At 41.1% G+C, this 19,012-nt stretch overlaps 3 protein-coding genes across 3 annotated transcripts; all 3 read left to right on the top strand.

The window, feature by feature from the left end:
* Positions 1-2,698: 2,698 nt before the first annotated feature.
* Positions 2,699-3,727, top strand: LOC141797818 (trace amine-associated receptor 13c-like). The gene has a single exon (XM_074679503.1). The coding sequence runs from the start codon at positions 2,699-2,701 to the stop codon at positions 3,725-3,727; it is 1,029 nt and encodes a 342-aa protein (XP_074535604.1).
* Positions 3,728-5,375: 1,648 nt separating this feature from the next.
* LOC141798333 (trace amine-associated receptor 13c-like) lies at positions 5,376-6,386 on the top strand. The gene has a single exon (XM_074680218.1). The coding sequence runs from the start codon at positions 5,376-5,378 to the stop codon at positions 6,384-6,386; it is 1,011 nt and encodes a 336-aa protein (XP_074536319.1).
* Positions 6,387-12,221: 5,835 nt separating this feature from the next.
* Positions 12,222-13,711, top strand: LOC141798225 (trace amine-associated receptor 13c-like). The gene is made up of 2 exons (XM_074680059.1): positions 12,222-12,872; positions 13,352-13,711. Exons 1-2 carry the CDS (start codon positions 12,222-12,224, stop codon positions 13,709-13,711), a joined length of 1,011 nt encoding a protein of 336 aa, XP_074536160.1.
* The last annotated feature ends 5,301 nt before the right edge of the window (positions 13,712-19,012 follow it).

Genomic DNA, 19,012 nt, shown 5'->3' with positions numbered 1-19,012 from the left:
TCAATTGATGTCTGTGGAAATCTGCTGTAGATGTTTTATCAGTCTGTGGTAGCCAGTGTTTTGTTTTATGGTGCAGTCTGCTGGGGAAATAGTTAAAAGCAGAAGGACAAGAGGCGACTGGAAAAACTGGTGAAGAGAGCTAGCTCTGTGGTTGGATCCAGTTTGGACTCACTGGAGGCTGTGGTGGAAAGGTATACACAGAAGAAAGTGGAGGCCATCATCCGTCACTCTGATCACCCACTTCACAACATCATAGTCCAGAGGATCAGCAGCAGGGGACGCCTTACCTCTGTGCGCTGCAGGACCGAGAGGTACCGAAGATCATTCCTCCCTGCAGCCATCAGAGTGTACAATTCTTTGCTTGGAAGAGTGCCCAAACAACTTGAATTTCCCTCCGGGGATTAATAATGTATGTCTTATCTTATCTTATCTTATCTTATGTTTAAAACTCTGCTGTATTTTAGTTTGTCACACATTGGATCACTGCTGTGATTTCCTTACTGACGAGTTTTTTCTAATTAGCTTTACTGACATTTTTTCCAGCTGCTTAACAAGGCGGCATCATTTCCTCTCTACCTCTGTTGCTATGGTGTTATCCATTACTAGCGTGGAGAAGTTAACTTTTTCCGGTAATGCGTTCCTTTATGTCGTGAATCCCATGGGTTCAGCCAGCTGAACCTTGAATATTTAGAGGCGTGTCATGTAAATTACGGTTGTAATTGCTGCCACATTTATCAACACCTGATTAGGTGTGCGCCATTATTGGCCCTGTTATGCACGTTATGTAAATCACACGCGAACGTTGCCGTAAACTCGTTTTTGCACCCAGATCTGCGCCAATTCCCATGCAAGATTGATAAATGAGGGCCACTGTACGGTGAGTGAATTTTTTTTTCTATCTCTGCGGTTTAGAAGTTATTGGATTGTTTGATTTTCCAATCAGAGGCACAGCTCAGGTCATGTGACTGCTGGGCACCCTGTAGCTGCTCAAAGGAAAACTCACAGCGAGTGTCATTGCGATTGTGGTTGCTTCGACAGATCGGCTTCATTTCATGGTTTCAGGAACAGATGGGCGACGTCGTGGATGCTTTGTCTATGTTTTTTATAGCCTATGTCTCTGACAGATTTAGTTTCAAATGTTGTTTGCAATAACCCAATGCTAAATCAAATTAGTAACATAGTAGCTAACCAAATAAGCTACATTTTTTTAATTCTACTTACATACAGAACTGTTTTTTCTGTATGGATGCAAAACTGCAAAAAAGGTCAATAAAATATAGTTTTGACAATTTTTTACCATTTAGTTGTGTCTTTTCTCTGAAGGGATGTAGCATTAGTCCTGGCCTCTGACTGCCTTAAAGGGTAACTCCGGTTTTTTGACACCTGGACCTTAGTTATAGGTGTGTGCATGCTCATATACTCACTCAGACAAACATCGTGCAGCTCGGAGTCCTTCAGAAGTTTTTTAGATCCAACCGATTTTAGCCGCACTTAGCGGGGGCCACGGCAAGGGAGCTTCAGCTCTGGACATAATCTCTGCAAAATCGCTCATTTCGGCTATATTTTTTCATCCATCGCTATCCATCGTTATCACAAACACACTCCTCTTCTGTTGCCATAGGCAAACACTGTCCACAAGTGCACCACCAGTTGGCATTGAGTCGTGGACGTGCTCCTGTTTGTTGTTCTCGAGCCAGCTCTTCATCTCTCGCCCTCTGCATCCTTCTTTCATGGAGCTCCTCGTCCGTGTACTCAGGCTCAAACCGGTAAGGACAATCGTCAAACGTTTGTTTACCAGGTCAGCTCTGGGTCAGCTGACCCACCTGAAGACAGTAGACAAGCTGACTTTATGATAACGCTGGCGATGGATGAAAAAATATAGCCGAAATGAGCGATTTTGCAGAGATTATGTCCCGCGCTGAAGCTCTGTTGCCGTGGCCCCCGCTAAGTGCGGCTAAAATCGGTTGGATCTAAATAACTTCTGAAGGACTCCGAGCTGCACGATGTTTGTCTGAGTGAGTATATGAGCATGCACACACCTATAAATAAGGTCCAGGTGTCAAAAAAATGGAGTTGCCCTTTAAAGTAGTGTGCTGTCCCTCTTTACAGCCATGTTTGCTGGCTCCTCCCAGGCGTCCAAAGTTGATCTCAGGCAGGAAAGGTTATCCTAAACCAGTCTGAACTCTGTACCACACATGCCCTGACATATGGCAGAGCAGTTTCTATTCTGCGGAATATCTGAATTTCTTACTGGGTCTCATGATATCATCTTCTGTGAACAGCTGCTACAAATATCCCTGATGTGAAATGATTTTTTAGTCTTCTGTTTTTTACCATGTATGACACATTTTTACTCTAACAACCAGATGCTCTTGTGTTACAGTAGATTTCAGATGTTTTGACCGCACACCAGAATACATCAAATACTGTCCTCAAGGGTGTCCATTTTTTTTTCCAAGTTAAGGTTGTGTTTGTGCAACAACCACTCTTTTTTTTAATGGGGGGAGGGGTGGGTGGTGTTAAATGACAAACAGTGCTCTGATTGGTTGGCTTGAAATCTTACATTCGCAGGCAGAGCTGGTAAAAGCTGTATCTATTTCTACAAAACAAAGATGTCATGTCTTTAAACTGCCACAGCACAGGTCTCTAGGTCTCTGGCTCTGTTTCTTATTTAGTTCATGTGTCTTTTTTTTTTACAATGTCTGCTGGTCTTTCTGATGAGCAGTTCTGTTTCCCTCAGTCCAATGCCTCGTGTGTTCGGACTCAGTTCAGTGTGGGGATTCAGTTTGCTCTCTATATGTTGTTCACTTTGGGCACACTGATGACCATTTTAGGAAACTCTGTTGTCATTGTGTCCATCGGACATTTCAAACAGCTGCATAATCCTACCAACATGCTGATTTTATCTCTGGCTCTGTCGGACCTGCTGGTTGGTGTTGTTGTGATGCCTTTCAGTGCCATCAGAACTGTCCATGGCTGCTGGTTCTTTGGAGATGTTTTCTGTCAGCTTCACTCCAGTTTTGACATGTTTCTCACCAGCGTTTCTATCTTCCATTTGATTTGCATTGCTGTGGACAGACAGCAGGCCATTTGCAACCCTCTGCATTACTCCATGAAGATCACTATGTCAGTGGCCTGGATCATGGTGTTCAGCAGCTGGGCTCTAGCTGCTGTCTACTCTTACGGCCTTTTGTACTCTAAAGCCAACATTGCTGGTCTGGAGGATTATTTGGAGTCCATATACTGCCTGGGCAGTTGTTACCTTTTCTTCAACCACCTTTGGGGAATCCTGGACAGTATAACTGCATTTTTCTTTCCTTGTGCGGTCATGGTTTGTCTCTACAGTAAGATATTTACTGTAGCTAAGGAGCATGAAAGAAGAATTGGAGATTTGAGTAGTAACTCTACAGACAGAGGAAGAGTTGGGCTGATAAAACAGTCTGAGCACAAGGCTGCAAAGACTCTGAGTATTGTGCTTGGTGCTTTCATCTTTTGTTGGATGGCTTTCTTTTTAAACTCAATAATCGACCCTTTCACAGGCTTTTCCACACCAGCTGCTGTCTTTGAAACATTTGTTTGGTTGGGTTACTTTAATTCAACCTTGAACCCAATCATCTATGCCCTATTTTATCCCTGGTTCAAAAAATGTTTTTTTCTTATTGTCAGCCTGAAAATATTTAACCCCCATTCCTCAACCATGAAGGTTCACACTCTGACACAGCTGTGACTGTGAATACTGTCAGATTTGTGTTTAAATCTCAGACATGCCCAATGATGCTCTCGATTCTCCTATCAACTGTTTCAAAATGTAAATGATTCAGGTTATTCTAGGTCATAAGACTCTTACCTGGAACTCAAACTGAAGATGTGAGGACATGTTTTCAGCTTTCAACCCTGAGCGTGACTTCAATAGAAGATATTGGCTGTTTGATTGCGGTTTGTTGTTTTTTTTGTGGCACTACAGTTTTTAGTTGATTCCTGCAGTAGTTGCTCAGTTCAGCTGAGGGCAGAATGTGTGCAAACAAAGTTCCTCTCTTTCATGTGTCAAACCATCTCTTCGTGTTTACCTTGCTTTGTGCAAGTAGTGTGTCTGTGCACTAAGTTTATTTTCCATTATAAACTCCACAGATACAGACGTTGTATTGTGGCCCTCTGCCTCAAATGTTCATCAGTTTGCAGTCAGATCACATCTCAAAGAGACAGCTCTGAAATGCTTACAGAAAAAGCAATGAATGGGCTGCTGAAAAGTGGAACAACGTGCACCTACAAGTCAATGCAGAGTCATATGCTGTTTTTCCATTACACCCACAACTGCACAAAATGTAAATACCACAATAAAAAATGGTAACGGAAACACCAACGTTTCAAAAAACCTCTCAAATTTCAATAATTTTTTTAAGCTCTCATGAGGTACATTTTCATAAGTTTTGATTTTGAAGTTTATCGAGAAAGTGCAATGGAAACACCTTTATTCACAAGATCATGTGACCAGATGTGAAAAACAGAGCACCTCCCTAACCTCCCTGGCCATGGTTCTTTCCCAGAAGTCCCTAGTTCGTGGCCACTGCTGCACAAATGGACTCTGGCGTTCGCACTGTAACAGCTCAGCCATCAGTTATGTGCTCAATGTAGATGTTCAGTCAGAGTGCAGCAGGAGGGATGGGCGGAGGCCTGTGTGTGTGTGTGAGAGCAGGTGAGCTGGATATGATGCTTTTCATTCAATGTTTTGTTCCTGCCTGGTTGCTGGCATGGATACAGCTGCAGCGAGTGACCAGTGAATAAAAACACAAAAGTCCACGAATTGGCATCAGCATCGGCATCAGCACAGCGTCTGAACAGATGTTATGTACTCTTTTACTCAAGTTGTCCACAACTCTAGTCGTAATGAAAACACCTGAAAGGCGTAATTTTACTTAAAAGAAACTTCAGAAATATCACTTTTATTTTGCAAAAAAAGGTTTAATGGAAATGCAGCTGTTGTTTCTATCCTCTCTTTGGTGTTGGAACTAAACTGAGGAGCTTGGTCTCATCTCAACATGATGAGTAGATTCTGTGAAATAATTGATGTTTCCCTTTTTTGAGGGCATGGGGCTGTATCAAAGGCTGTGATTGTGGCTGTGACTTGATTAAAACATCCTTATCCTGAAGAAAAGTTCTGATCCACTGAGTATGATGTAATCATAAAATAAACTCTTATTCCAATGTCAGGAGGTCATTAAGCTTCTGATTGGCCGGCACACTGTATCAGGTGATTGGAAGGCGCTCACTAAACTGTGTCTGTGCTTCAGAGAAGGATATTTCTGCCTCCTCTCTGTTTCCTTCTCTCTCCCTCTCAAGTGGTTTCTCTCTGAGCTTCATCTGTCTTTGTTTATTTGATGACTTCTGGTCTTTCTGATGAGCAGTTCTGTTTCCCTCAGTCCAATGCCTCGTGTGTTAGGACTCAGTTCAGTGTGGGGATTCAGTTTGCTCTCTATATGTTGTTCACTTTGGGCACACTGATGACCATTTTAGGAAACTCTGTTGTCATTGTGTCCATCGGACATTTCAAACAGCTGCATAATCCTACCAACATGCTGATCTTATCTCTGGCTCTGGTTGATCTGCTGGTTGGTGTTGTTGTGATGCCTTTCAGTGCCATCAGAACTGTCCACGGCTGCTGGTTCTTTGGAGATGTTTTCTGTCAGCTGCACTCCAGCTTTGACATGTTTCTAACAACTCTCTCTATCTTCCATTTGATCTGCATTGCTGTGGACAGACAGCAGGCCATATGCAACCCTCTGCATTACTCCATGAAGATTACTATGTCAGTGGCCTGGATCATGGTGTTCAGCTGCTGGACTCTGGCTGCTCTTTATGCTTTCAGCCTTTTGTACTCTAAAGCCAACATTGCTGGTCTGGAGGATTATTTGGAGTCCATATACTGCCTTGGCAGTTGTAACCTTGCTTTTAACCGCCTTTGGGGAATCCTGGACAGTGTTGTCTGTTTTTTCTTTTCATGCACTGTGATGGTTTGTCTCTACACTAAGATATTTATTGTAGCTAAAGAGCATGAAAGAAAGATTGGAGAGCTGAGTAAGGACAGAGATAGAGGAGGGCTGATAAAACAGTCTGAACATAAGGCTGCAAAGACTCTGAGTATCGTGCTTGGTGCATTCATCTTCTGTTGGATGCCTCTCTTTGCAGATTCATTGATTTTCTCTTCCACAGGTTACGGGTCACCAGCCGTTGCCTTTGAAGCCTTTTTTTGGTTGGGTTACTTTAATTCAACCCTAAACCCAATTATTTATGCCTTGTTCTTTCCCAGCTTCAAAAAATGTTTCTATTGTATCATCACTTTTAAAATTTTCAGCATAAATTCTGCCACCATGGATTTATCCCTGAAATAACCCACTGACTCTCAGGAACATAACTTTTCCTTCAGAGATGATCAGAAACAAGTTCATTACATGCATTTGAAGGGTATTTTTAATCATCATCAGTAAATCTATTGTGTATACAAATTCTCAGCTGTTACATGATGTACATAATGTTTGTTAATTTTATAAAACATATACTGTAATGCAGTCCTGTTTTGCAAACAATCACTGATTACTAAAGTGTAGTTTTAGGTACGTGTTATGTTCTATTATTTTCATTGTTTTTATATGGTTTTGTGACGAGTAATATACTGTGAATTTTGCATTTGTACATTGCGTCAGCTTTCAGTTCAGTACATGAGTCTGACACAGCAGCTCCCAGAGATTGGGTTTGGACCCTCAGTTTGCTAGTAGTCTGTATTCTCCTAAACAAGTATGCTATTATAAATGATTGAAAATGGAATGTAAAATATAATAATTTTGTAAAAAAAAAAAAATTAAATTGTTGTTCAAAATGAAAATTAAACCATAAAGTACAACAAATAAGATCACATGTCTCATTCATTTTTTGCTGTTCTTATTCATTTTGAGGGACTTGTTCAGAATCACAAATCTTGAAAGAAATATGCTCACTGAAGCAAATTGATCCCAGTCACCATGATATGACTGTTGGATGTAAAATGAAACACACTCATTTTCCTCTTTGAGGCCCCTCTGTCATTCAAACTCATTGGATGAAGTCATACATGTCCTTTAACATGTTAGCCTGAAACCAGCAGTATGTACAAAGCTCTGCATTCATTTGAATATTCCCCTGCATACTACAAACTGAGCAAGACAAATAAGGAAATTACCATTAATTTATGCCATTCACTTTTAAACTCCTCATTATGTGCCTTTTCTGTTTTATTCCTGGTTTGTAAACACATGTGACACGGTTCATGGCTTTAAAGCACGCAGAGGCCTGTCACACATGGCTTTAGTAATGTATTAAAACCAAGCAGGATAATGCATTTCTGTAAGTCTACTATCTTGCACCTTGCTTATTTGTTTATTTTTTGCTGTTGTTTTGATCCATGTAACAAGTAAAAAAATAAATAAAAGAAATATCTGTTTGAAAAAGAAATGAGCTGAAAGACTGGGACATTCATTGAGTTTTGTGGGTGAGCTTTGCAGAGGGGCTCATCGGCACGCCTTAATGTAGTTTAAAAGTTCAGCCCCCAAAGCTCAGTGACCTCTGAACCCACATCAATGTCCCTTAGACCTCCACTGTAAACTCAAGTTTTCAAGTTGTTGAAAGAAAAGTAAAACAAGTGATATTTTCCAGTACCAGGGTCTATCCAGATGAACTCCTTCAAGGTAAATAAGATCTATTTTAGTTCAGTGCACAACCAAAAGACCTCCAACAATTATTCTATTAAACCTAAAGAGCTAGGCCATGGTAGCACACTGAATACATTTTTAACCTATTTTTGGGCTTTTTTCTGCCTGAAGTAGAAGAGAACAGGAAAGTGGACAGAGAAGGAAACAGGGTGAGAGTGGGGAGTGACATGCGGGAAAGATGCCACAGGCTGGATGCGAAACCCGGGCCACCCACACAAGGGTGGACCTCATGGAGCGAGAACTAGACCACTAGGTCATCTGCATTTCCAAACACATTTGTTTTAATGTGAAAGAGCAAGTTACCATAATTGGACATTACATGGTCTGGACGATGTAAAACCTCTTCAGGTCTGGGTCCACATTTTATATCAGTCAATGATTAAGAACTGCAAATTTCAGTACATGCTCTCAAGTAAACAGCTGCAAGACACAGGATGTGAACCCATTGGAATGACCAGGGTTTATGCATAAAGCCAGTGATTTCCTTCTGTGCTTTGGGTCATCATCCTGTTGCATCACCCATCTTTTGTTGAGCTTCAGCTGGTGGACAGGTGGCCTTCAGCTCTCCTGCTAGGTGTCTTAATAAACATTGTTTATTTTTCAGTAAAAGGAATCAATCTGTCCAGGCCCTGAGGCAGCAAACAGCCCCAAACCATGATGCCCCTCGCCATAGGCGCTGATTTATGGTTGCACTGGTGGGTGTTCAAAATTTACATGACTGCCACTTTATTAAAGCTTCTAAAATGGGTGTTTAGGTATATTGTGTCATTCAAAAGCATCATAAGTTCGAAGACTAGTGCGTAGGCAGTACAGCAGCAACCAGCATAGATGCACACAAGCACACAGTCAAGTTCTTCCATGAACTTTATGCACAACACCAACAAGTATTTTTGTTTTCTTCTTCTTATACTATTTAATCATTTCAAGTGGACAAAGAGAATACAGTTTAGGTTAAAGGAATCTAGAAACCGGCTCTCCAAAGACTAGATAGCTGAACAATGTGCTGTACTTTAAACCTTGAAGAGCAGAGCTGTCTGTGGTTCTGAAAGTTGATGCCGTAAATCGAGACGTGCCAATCTGCCAAAGTTTACATGATCAATCAGTTCTGCTCTTACTGCTAGTCTTGGGGCTTTAAGGAGAGAGATTAAAAGACAGAGTTTACAGCAACACACGTGAGAAAAGTAATGACAGCTGCGTTTACATGAATGGCACACATTGGTGCTCTGCAATCTCAGTGTGTTCCTGGGCCCTGAGGCACTCACAGAATAAGGGCCTATGCCCTTCATCATACCTCACAGTTAGGATGTTGGTGTGTTGTGCAGTGGCGTGGCGTGGGGATATTTTTTGAGGAAGCCAAGTGAGACAAAGCCTCTAATCTGTATGATTTTTAGGGAGTGTGGTACATAAAAGGCTATGTTGCAGCTTGTATATGGCTATTTCATGTAATGGAATGACCTGTTAGAGTGCCCAGAGAGCGCTTATTTTACTTACTTTGAACACCGACACACACCTTTTCACTCTCCCACCCTCACTCACTCATTCACACACTTACATTGTCCTCTCAAATTAGCTTAAACATCTTATTAATTCATTCAACCGCCCACTTAAACACACAACCGGCTGCTTCATGGACACTGCTCATGTGCTACTCTCCCTGATTTCATTCAGTGGCTCGATGATGATAATACTCTGATTTGATTGGTTTGAGGCCAAAGACGGGGTGGCTTCCCTTGACACAGTCTTGGCCAATCACAGGTAAGCAGTGTCATGACCGCGGCCTCATCTGATTGGTTAATCATTCTTTTTTTTTTCACCAAGGGACGCCAACTCAGCTTGGCTTCTTTGCGGACAACAGCGTGCAGTATCATATTATCACCACTCATTCACCAAATGACATTTATGAGGGCGCTGTTTTACACATCGTAAAATGCTCAATAACTAGAGGAGAGAAATAAGGAAGAGATGACAATGACAAAACACAGAAGAATTATCGAAACTGTTAAAAAGGAGTATTTTCATTAAATCACCGGTACAGTCTAAAAAAAGAGAGGAGGCATGGCTTCCCTTGGCCTCTGGGGGAAAATGCCACTGGTGTTGTGCCTTCTTTTCTCCACAAATAGTGTGTGTTACCTTTAAACAACTCAGCTTTGGTTTCTTCTGTACACAGAATACTTTGTCAGTAGTGCTGTGAAACATCCAAGTGCTCATTTAAAGCAGGGCTTTCTTTTTTACTTCTTTCTTTCTTTCTTTCTTTCTTTCTTTCTTTCTTTCTTTCTTTCTTTCTTTCTTTCTTTCTTTCTTTCTTTGACAGCAATACAGTGGTGCGCACAGACTTTTAATATGGCTGAGGTGAAATGAAAAGGAACTTGAGGCTTGTTCTCACCACCAACAGGGGCAGTCATATTTTGCTGAACAGGAAGGCACTTTGGCGCATGTTCTAACTACCCATTAGGGCAGTTCAGTGTGTTTTGCCAACCAGGAGGGCACTGTAATGTGTGTTTTGGTTCCAAAGAGGGCACTAGGCCACATGCAACAATCGGCCATGAGGCGTCATGACCCCTATGACCCTTTTAACCTATGTTCAAAAGTCAAATACTGTGGTGATGTCGGCTCATCAAGTTTGATATCTCCCAACAAATTAGGAGGGAGCTGTTAATCAACCTGCTATGCCTACTGGGAAGTGTAGTCCAACCAGTTCCTTTGTGTCCCTTAGAGGTGTCACATAGCAACTGTTTGAAACTGAGTTAAACTGATGCAGAGAGTTGAAATCAGCGTCTTTAGAAAGGATTTGAGAACAAGCTGATTAAAACAGAAAAAACAGAGACCCCTATAATTTATTTTTTTTACTTAAGAAACATTCCTTTTGAGATGTTAATAGCAGTTCAACATGTGTCTCTCCTATTCTTACCACAGGTTAGTAAAACTTACTCAAAAGTCACAAAAACCAGACTATAACAGTTTTAAAACATTAGCGCTGAGCACTTTGTGTTTACACATGTTATTGAACAAGATCGTTTGTAGCTAGGAGTGTGTAAACTTGAGTTTAAGTCTGAATGCTAACCATGCTAATGCTAGCGGGTTTGGCACATGGAGTAGTGAGAAAGTATAAATAAACTGACTGTGAGAAATAGAGAAACTACTGAACCGTTTGATGAACTTGATTCACTTGCACTTGGAGAAGATTTTCTCACGCATGTTTATTTTCTGGTCAGTTTTTGTAGCAAATACAAGTCAAAGGTTTAATGCCACAATCAGGCGTATTTTCATGTTTGTGTTGTGAATAAAGTTATGGATGCATTGGTAGAACGTTTAGTGTATGAAAGCATTGCTAAAGGAACATTTCGCATTTTTTTGTGAGACTGTTGTTACAAAGAAGGTACACACAGGTGTTTCTGTAATAAATACATGCCATTAATTTGTACAAATAGTAAAATAACAGGATGAACAAACAACAATACAGTTAATGTTAAAAATAGCATTTCAACTGGTTAGAAAATAGGATTAAAAAGGTTATTCATGTGTTGTGTTTCTCAGACTTAAAAATAGTTAACGATTTCTTGAGATTTTATGTCATGTGAAAGTTTATAGAGCAACCTTACAGAGAGGTTTTGTTTGGTTGAATTTAATATTAATAGATGAAAAAAAGACTGGGACTGAAAATCTGTTGATTGCTTTTCTGTTAATTGATACCTGAAGTATGTCCTTTTGAGATGTTAACAGCAGTTCAGCGTGTGTCTCTACTGTTCTTGCCACAGCACTCCACCACACGTTAAGACATCAAAAATATCCATTTGCTCTTCTAGCCTCCAAAGCAGACTGGGCAACACTGACATATGATTCTGATCTGTCTCAGGCCCCCTCACTTTGTGACTGTTTCCATATTGATCTTTTCTCTGTTGTTAAACTCTGCTCGGGCTGAGTTTGGTGAAATTTGGTGGAGAGTAGCATCTAACCATTGCATTACTTTCAGCACAGAGACTGTGAAAGCTGCTCTCATCCTCACAATGCTCCTTCAATTCTCCTCCTCTCTCCCTCCTCGATCTTTTTGCCTCTAGGCAGCATAAAAAAAAAACTTTTGTATGCTGTTTAAACACAAAAATCAAGATTTTTTAGTGTTCTTTTTCATTTGGAAAAAGCACATTCGCAACAAAATATGCGCCTGCTCTAAACTCTGACTTTTGCATTGACCCGACATGAGCCATAACCCATTGTGCAACAAGTTAAAGGGACGGATAACCTGTGACATTTAATCTGTTTTAAGGTCATAGGAAATGAGAAATATTATCCTGCTTGACTGAATGTAATCAAAACTGAAACACTGATAAAAACCTTTTAATTGGCTGGCACAATGTATCAGGTGACTGGAAGGTGTCTATAAACTGTGTATGTGGAATGAAGAAAGATATTTCTGCCTCCTCTCTGGCTGCTCTCTCCCTCTCTCTGTTGGTTTCTCTCTGAGCTTCATGTGTCTTTGTTTGTACAATGTCTGCTGGTCTTCCTGATGAGCAGTTCTGTTTCCCTCAGTCCAATGCCTCGTGTGTTCGGACTCAGTTCAGTGTGGGGATTCAGTTTGCTCTCTATATGTTGTTCACTTTGGGCACACTGATGACCATTTTAGGAAACTCTGTTGTCATTGTGTCCATCGGACATTTCAAACAGCTGCATAATCCTACCAACATGCTGATTTTATCTCTGGCTCTGGTTGATCTGCTGGTCGGTGTTGTTGTGATGCCTTTCAGTGCCATCAGAACTGTCCACGGCTGCTGGTTCTTTGGAGATGTTTTCTGTCAGCTTCACTCCAGCTTTGACATGTTTCTAACAACTCTCTCCATCTTCCACTTAATTTGCATTGCTGTGGACAGACAGCAGGCCATATGCAACCCTCTGCATTACTCCATGAAGATCACTATGTCAGTGGCCTGGATCATGGTGTTCAGCAGCTGGACTCTAGCTGCTGTCTTCTCTTACGGCCTTTTGTACTCTAAAGCCAACATTGCTGGTCTGGAGGATTATTTGGAGTCTATAAATTGCCTGGGCAGTTGTTACCTTCTCTTTAACCGTCTTTGGGGAATCCTGGACAGTGTTGTTTGTTTTTTCTTTCCATCTACTGTCATGGTTTGTCTCTACACTAAGGCCCCGTTTACACGGAGACTCCCGCAACGATTCTTCCTTTGAGTTTTCAAAAGCCACCTGCGTTTACATGAGGACGGCGTGAAAACGATCCGCATTGATACGACTCCAGGAGGAGAAGTCTCCGCTTCTGTTCTTTCTTTTTCTGACGTTTTGTTGTGTGAGACGGTCGGCAATCCAACCATAACGCGCATTACTGCCACCTACTGGCTCAACTGGAAATGTGGCTGAGCGCGGAGCCTTCACCTAAAACTGCGAGTGCGCATGCGGTGACGTCAGCGTTTCACCCTGAGACGCTCCGCTCTGTGTTTACACGAAGCTGGATGGAGGAGAGGATTCAGATCTTTCCACTCTGGGGAGCGTTTTCAAAAGTTTGCGTTTTCACTGAAAACGCAACGTGGTCTCGTCTAAACGGAAGGCCAAAACGCAACGAAATGTTTGCGGAATCGACCGTTTTCGGCGTCATGTAAACGGGGCCTAAGATATTTATTGTAGCTAAAGAGCATAGAAGAAGGATTGGAGATTTGAGTAAGGACAGAGGAAGAGTTGGGCTGATAAAACAGTCTGAGCATAAGGCTGCAAAGACTCTGAGTATCGTGCTTGGTGTGTACATCTTTTGTTGGATGCCTTTCTTTACAAACTCATTGATTGACCCTTTCACAGGCTTTTCCACACCAGTTGCTGTTTTTGAAACATTTGTTTGGTTGGGTTACTTTAATTCAACCTTGAACCCAATTATTTATGCCTTGTTTTATCCCTGGTTCAAGAAATCTTTCTATTGTATTATCACTTGTAATATTTTCAGTCCTAATTCTGCAGTCATGGATTTGTCTCTGAACTAAACCACTAACTATTTGAACTCCTGTTTTGCGTGACATACATTTACATTAACAGGGTCTTTTCTGTTGTCATCAGTGAAATTAAAGTCTGCTTCTTTTGCAGGTGATAACACACTATGATATTTTTAATGTTATTATCATTTATCAAGCAATAAAATATGTTTTAGTACGCCCTCTTTCTCTTCTTATGATTACTTTTGTACACAAAATTTCTGTTTGTTTAGTGTAAAAATTATAAAAAGAATCAGTTGTTGTTGTCCTAAGTACAATTTATTCTAAGATAAAATGTCGAATCACATCATCTCCAAGAAGTAAAGATGCAACTATTTGGTTTCCCACCCTTGAATTTGTCCAAGATTATCTCTAAACCTAGTTTGACCAAAAACACCCTGTGACAACACTGGGTCCCAGAGACACAGTCTCAGTCTTTGTTTAAGGGCAGAGGTCAAAGACACAACCTCTTTTACAGTCTCACTGTTTATTCTACTCCTGCAGAGTCATTTTCTGGATCCTCCATGAAACACAAACCCTGACCCTTACTAACATAAAATGATGAAATTTGATGGACAAATTTCAAACCAGCCCTTGAATGATGGAGATCTAGCCTACAGTTACAATGCAAGGAAAAAAAAAAATCTGTATCTGAATCGTCCTCCCAGCACTATAACCGCCCCACAGCCCCACACCACCACTCAGAAATCCACTCAGGAGATCTGTAAGGCTATGCTCACATTGCAGTCCTTATTGCTCTGATCAATTCTTTTTTTGGCTGATCACATTATACTTTTAAATGTGGCTTGTCTGCAAACAGCTCACACTCTATAAGTGACCAACATGCTCAGTTGAACACTCATGATGTCATGCACAGTGGTTTCTTTCGGTGGTATTGGGGCTTGTCTTCCAAAGTTTAGCTGCTTATTTGTGCTTGCTTTGCTGCCTGTATGACCCCCACATGTTTCTCTCCCAGCTCTCTCCACAATGAGAAACACAAACATATAGTTTAGTTTAACTTTTGCTTTCCTCTCTCCACCCCTCCCAGCTCCATCTCTGCTTTGTTCCATGTCTGTGTTCACTAAGCGTGACTTCTGATTCAGAATGACGTCAAAGTTGCATTAAATGTGGCCTGGTTGTTCAGATCGAGGTTGCACTAAAAAAAAAAATCTTGGATACAGTGCCACATTTGAAAGTGGCCTGCATCTGATTCAAAATGTCAGATGTGTCCTGTTCAGACTGTCAGAAACAAAGCAGATATGAGTCACATTTGATCAGTGAAATAAGATTGGGGTCACTTTGAGCTGCAGTGTGAACGTAGCATAAGAGAGGATGAGCCAGCACTTGTTGGTGTCTTAGGGTGTTCAGGCTGACCTCACTCACAGCTAACAGCCTGCAGATGATTTCAGACCCTCTGCCAAAGCTTGAGGTGAAGTTTTACTCCTCCACAGATGACCTTTAGGTTTGGTGCAGGAGTTTCTTAAAGTGATTGTTTCACATCTCGGCTGTAGACGCCTATTGTGAAGTTCACATGGAGAAATTGTTGGGTTTTATTTTGGTCACAGTTTTATCAAATAGCCCTGAAAATTAAACCCACCCTTCATCGAGTCAAACAGATGAAGAAGGGGCAGGCCTTTTGTTTAAAGAATTACCCCAAAAAGGTTTACACTTGGACATGGGCTTGGGTTTCAGCTGGGTGAATGCCAGGGATGGATACCAAATTAGTTACTTTTATAGGTACAGACCGAATTCTGCTAAAAGTACCAGGTACCGATTCATGTAACATCAAAAGGTACCATGTTTAGGTACCTAAATGTAGCCTTGTGACTGTGAGAGAGTGGAAGAGAAGGCTATTTTCCATACTGGACATGAACACAGCATTGCAAGGTTATATATTGAAGAATAAATCTGTTGAATTGAAAAATTGTAAACTTTATGATTAAACGAAATGATATTTTTTTTACCCCATAAACGCAAAAAAAAAAGGACCGAAAATTGGTACTGTTGAGTCCTGGTATCGATTGCCAGGCACCGAGCATCAGTACCGTATCATTTCAAATGTGACAGGTACCCATCCCTAGTGAGGGATGAGGTGGAATCCATCAGTGGCTGACTCTGGACCCAGAAGACTCAAAAAGTGCTTAAGGCTCAAGTTAAAAAGCTTTATACAAACTTTATGATGGAAACATGTCATAACAATGAAGATCAGAGAAGCACAGTGTCATGCCAGGTCATAGCATATATCCTAAAGATGGTGCTTAAGTTAAAAACAGTTTGTGTGTCTTTTGTGAGGTGGTTTACCAATTATGTACGCACAAAACAAGACACTACACAAGAGACACTAAGTCCAAAGTAGATGTACAATGAACAAAAAGTATAAATGTGATGCTTTTGGTTTTGTTCCAGTTTTTCATGAGCTGGACTCAAAGATCTTTGATTTTTTCTATGTATTTCTCTCAAATATTGTTCACTATCAGGGAAGAGGTGTTAGTTCTCATAGCAATCATGCTAAACTTATCACACAGGAAGGTTACCCTGCTCTGGAAGGAGACGACTGACCTGGGGTATGACTGTGCAGTGATCAGTGACACCTTTACTCCAGAGTACTTAGATTCCACCATAAACTCATGCTCTGTGGAGAAAAGTCACGTAATCTTGAACGGCGAGGCCACATGGGTTTCATCATCCAAAGTTTGAGATGAGAGTTTGTATCTGTGAGTTCAGGTCTGATGGGATACAGACGGTCTTTTCCCTGACTTTTCACACCTCCAACACCAGGGAGCTCATTATCCCTGGCTGCACCTCTCACATACACACACACATGGACCAAACACACACACACACACACACTAGGGAGCTCATTACTGTCAGAAGTTTGAGAGAGGGGCTTTGACTTTACGGACAACAAGTTAGAGAGATGCTCCTGAAGTAAAACACAAACAAGTGGACACTCTAAGAGAACATGGTTTATCACTGAACAGTGTATGAAGTTTCATAGCCATCAGGGATTCATTTGTGTTTCATAGAGTCATCCACTCACACTCCTCTTAACCTTCTAACTCAATTATAATAAAAGTAGTGATGATTATAATGATTGAGGAATGTATGTCTACACATCAGCACTTGGAGCCAATGATTAACTTATTTTATTTGAGAGGTCAAAGGTCAGGCTCATGGGTTAGTTTGAGTGGAAGAAATGGGTCCCTTAGTTTAAATCCAATATACACTTTGGTCAAGCATCCAAAGCTAACATTACACTAAAAGATGTTTTATATTAATTTTATTTTACCAACACTCACTGAGGCAGGGTTTAAGGACTGGCTGGTGTGGCCCTCCTTGGCCCCCCACCTTCAGGGTTTGCAGAGGGCTCTGGATCTGTGAGACTCAGAGTTTCACAGAGCTTCAGCCTCTCTGCTCAATCTTCAAATCTGCCTCACCCACACTGTGCAAAGCTCTGAGCTGTCATCTCTGCTTTCTTGGCTGACACTCTGCTTCATTTCATAAGTTTTATGAAAGAATTTATCTTTTGCACATTTGAATCTTAAAGAGGTTTTAAATAGAGTTACAATATGCAAAAGCAAGAAGGGGGAGTGCGACAAAAAGCACTTTGAAAAAGTAAATTATTGAAAACAAGTAAATGGAAATAGGTTGTTTATCACCTGATCAAAAGTTTAAGACCACAGGCTATTAAAGCCAAAATCAGCTTAAAATGTTAATTTTCTGTCAGGCATTCACGCGGTCATGCCCTCCTGATGGCTAGAGCTAAGAAGCTGTCTCTTCTTGAACGTGGTCGGATTGATTTTTTTTTTAAAGATCCTGAGCATTATGGGACAAACATGTCAAGTAGTAGACCCAAAAAAATTACACCTGCGCTGAGTCAGATGATCCGATTGGCTGTTCATCAAGACACAGAGCGGTCTTCAACCCAAATTAAGACCCTTTCTGGTGCCGACTGCAGCGCAACAACGATCAGACGGCATCTGCAGGAAAAGGGTTTCAAAAACAAAAAACAGTTCAAAGACCTCGTCTCCTTCAACGTCACAAAACTGCCCGTTTAGACTTGACCAGGGAGCATCAAACACGAGACACTTAAAAGTTGAATAAAGTCGAGAAAAAAATGTAACCTTGACGGTCCAGATGGCTTCCAACATGACTGACATGACAAAGAGATCCCACCTGAGATGTTTTCTACCCAGCACAGTGGAGGGGGTCCATCATGTTCTGGGCCTTTTTCAGTCACTGAACACTGGAGCTTCAGGTGGTGCAGGGTGGTGAAACGGCAGCTGGTTACATGCAGATGTTACAGTGGGCGTCCTTCATGACTGAGGGCCCTGGTCTGTGTGGTAACAGCTGGTTTTTCAACAGGACAACGCTGCAGGTCACAGTGCTGGTTTGATGAAGGACTTCTTCAGGGAGAATAACATCACTTTTTTGGACCATCCCTCATGTTCCCCTGATTTAAATCTAATAGAGAACATTTGGAGATGGATGGCGAGGGAAGTTTGTAAAAATGATCATCAGTTCCTGACAGTTGATGCCCTTCATGAAGCCATCTTCACCACTTGGAGCAATGTTTCTAAAAGCTTCCTGGAAACACTTGCATCAAGCATGCCCAAACAAATATTTGAGGTGATTAACAAAAACGGTGAAGCTATTCATTACTGAGTCCTACTGAGAAAAGCTTTTGTTCTGGTTTGGAGAGTTTTTTGTTATTTTTGGGTGATGGTCTTGAACTATTGATCAGCTGATAATCAGCCTATTTCGGTTTACTTGTTGCTTTTGATAAATTACTTTTTTTAAGTGCTTTTTGTCACACTCCTCTTCTTGCTTTTGCATATTGTAGCTCTACTTAAAACCTTATTAAGATCCAAATGTGTGTAATAGGTAAATTCTAGCAATTTTTCAACTGGTCTTAAGATTTTGATCAGGTCTGTATTTATTATATACAGTTCAGTTGAAAAAGAGCTTGTGCTCAAACAGACAGTTCAGAGTTCAGAGGGTTGCTGAATCCCCTCATACTGCTGCATTCCCCTCACCTGATGTTTTATTTCTGTAAAAAGCATGGAAAGGTTTAAGATGTGTGGAGGCCGGGAGATATAGCATAGCTACAGTGAACTTGTTTCTTTATACAATTCATACCTCTCATATTTTATTTCATACATCAAAGTTCTTTAAGATATCTTCATATTTATCATATTATCATATTTAATAAGTACGATAACCCACAAAGACCCACAGAGATTCCCCTCATACCACCCCTCAACCCTTCACTGACTGCATCACCTGGAATAGTTTATGACTGAGTATGACAGC

Source organism: Halichoeres trimaculatus, unplaced genomic scaffold, assembly GCF_033239565.1.
Source record: "Halichoeres trimaculatus isolate MK-OKI-2021-1 unplaced genomic scaffold, fHalTri1.1 fHalTri1_scaffold_9, whole genome shotgun sequence".
NCBI lineage: Eukaryota > Metazoa > Chordata > Actinopteri > Labriformes > Labridae > Halichoeres > Halichoeres trimaculatus.
Note: the sequence above shows the minus strand (reverse complement) of the source record. Positions and strands in the feature narration are given on the sequence as shown.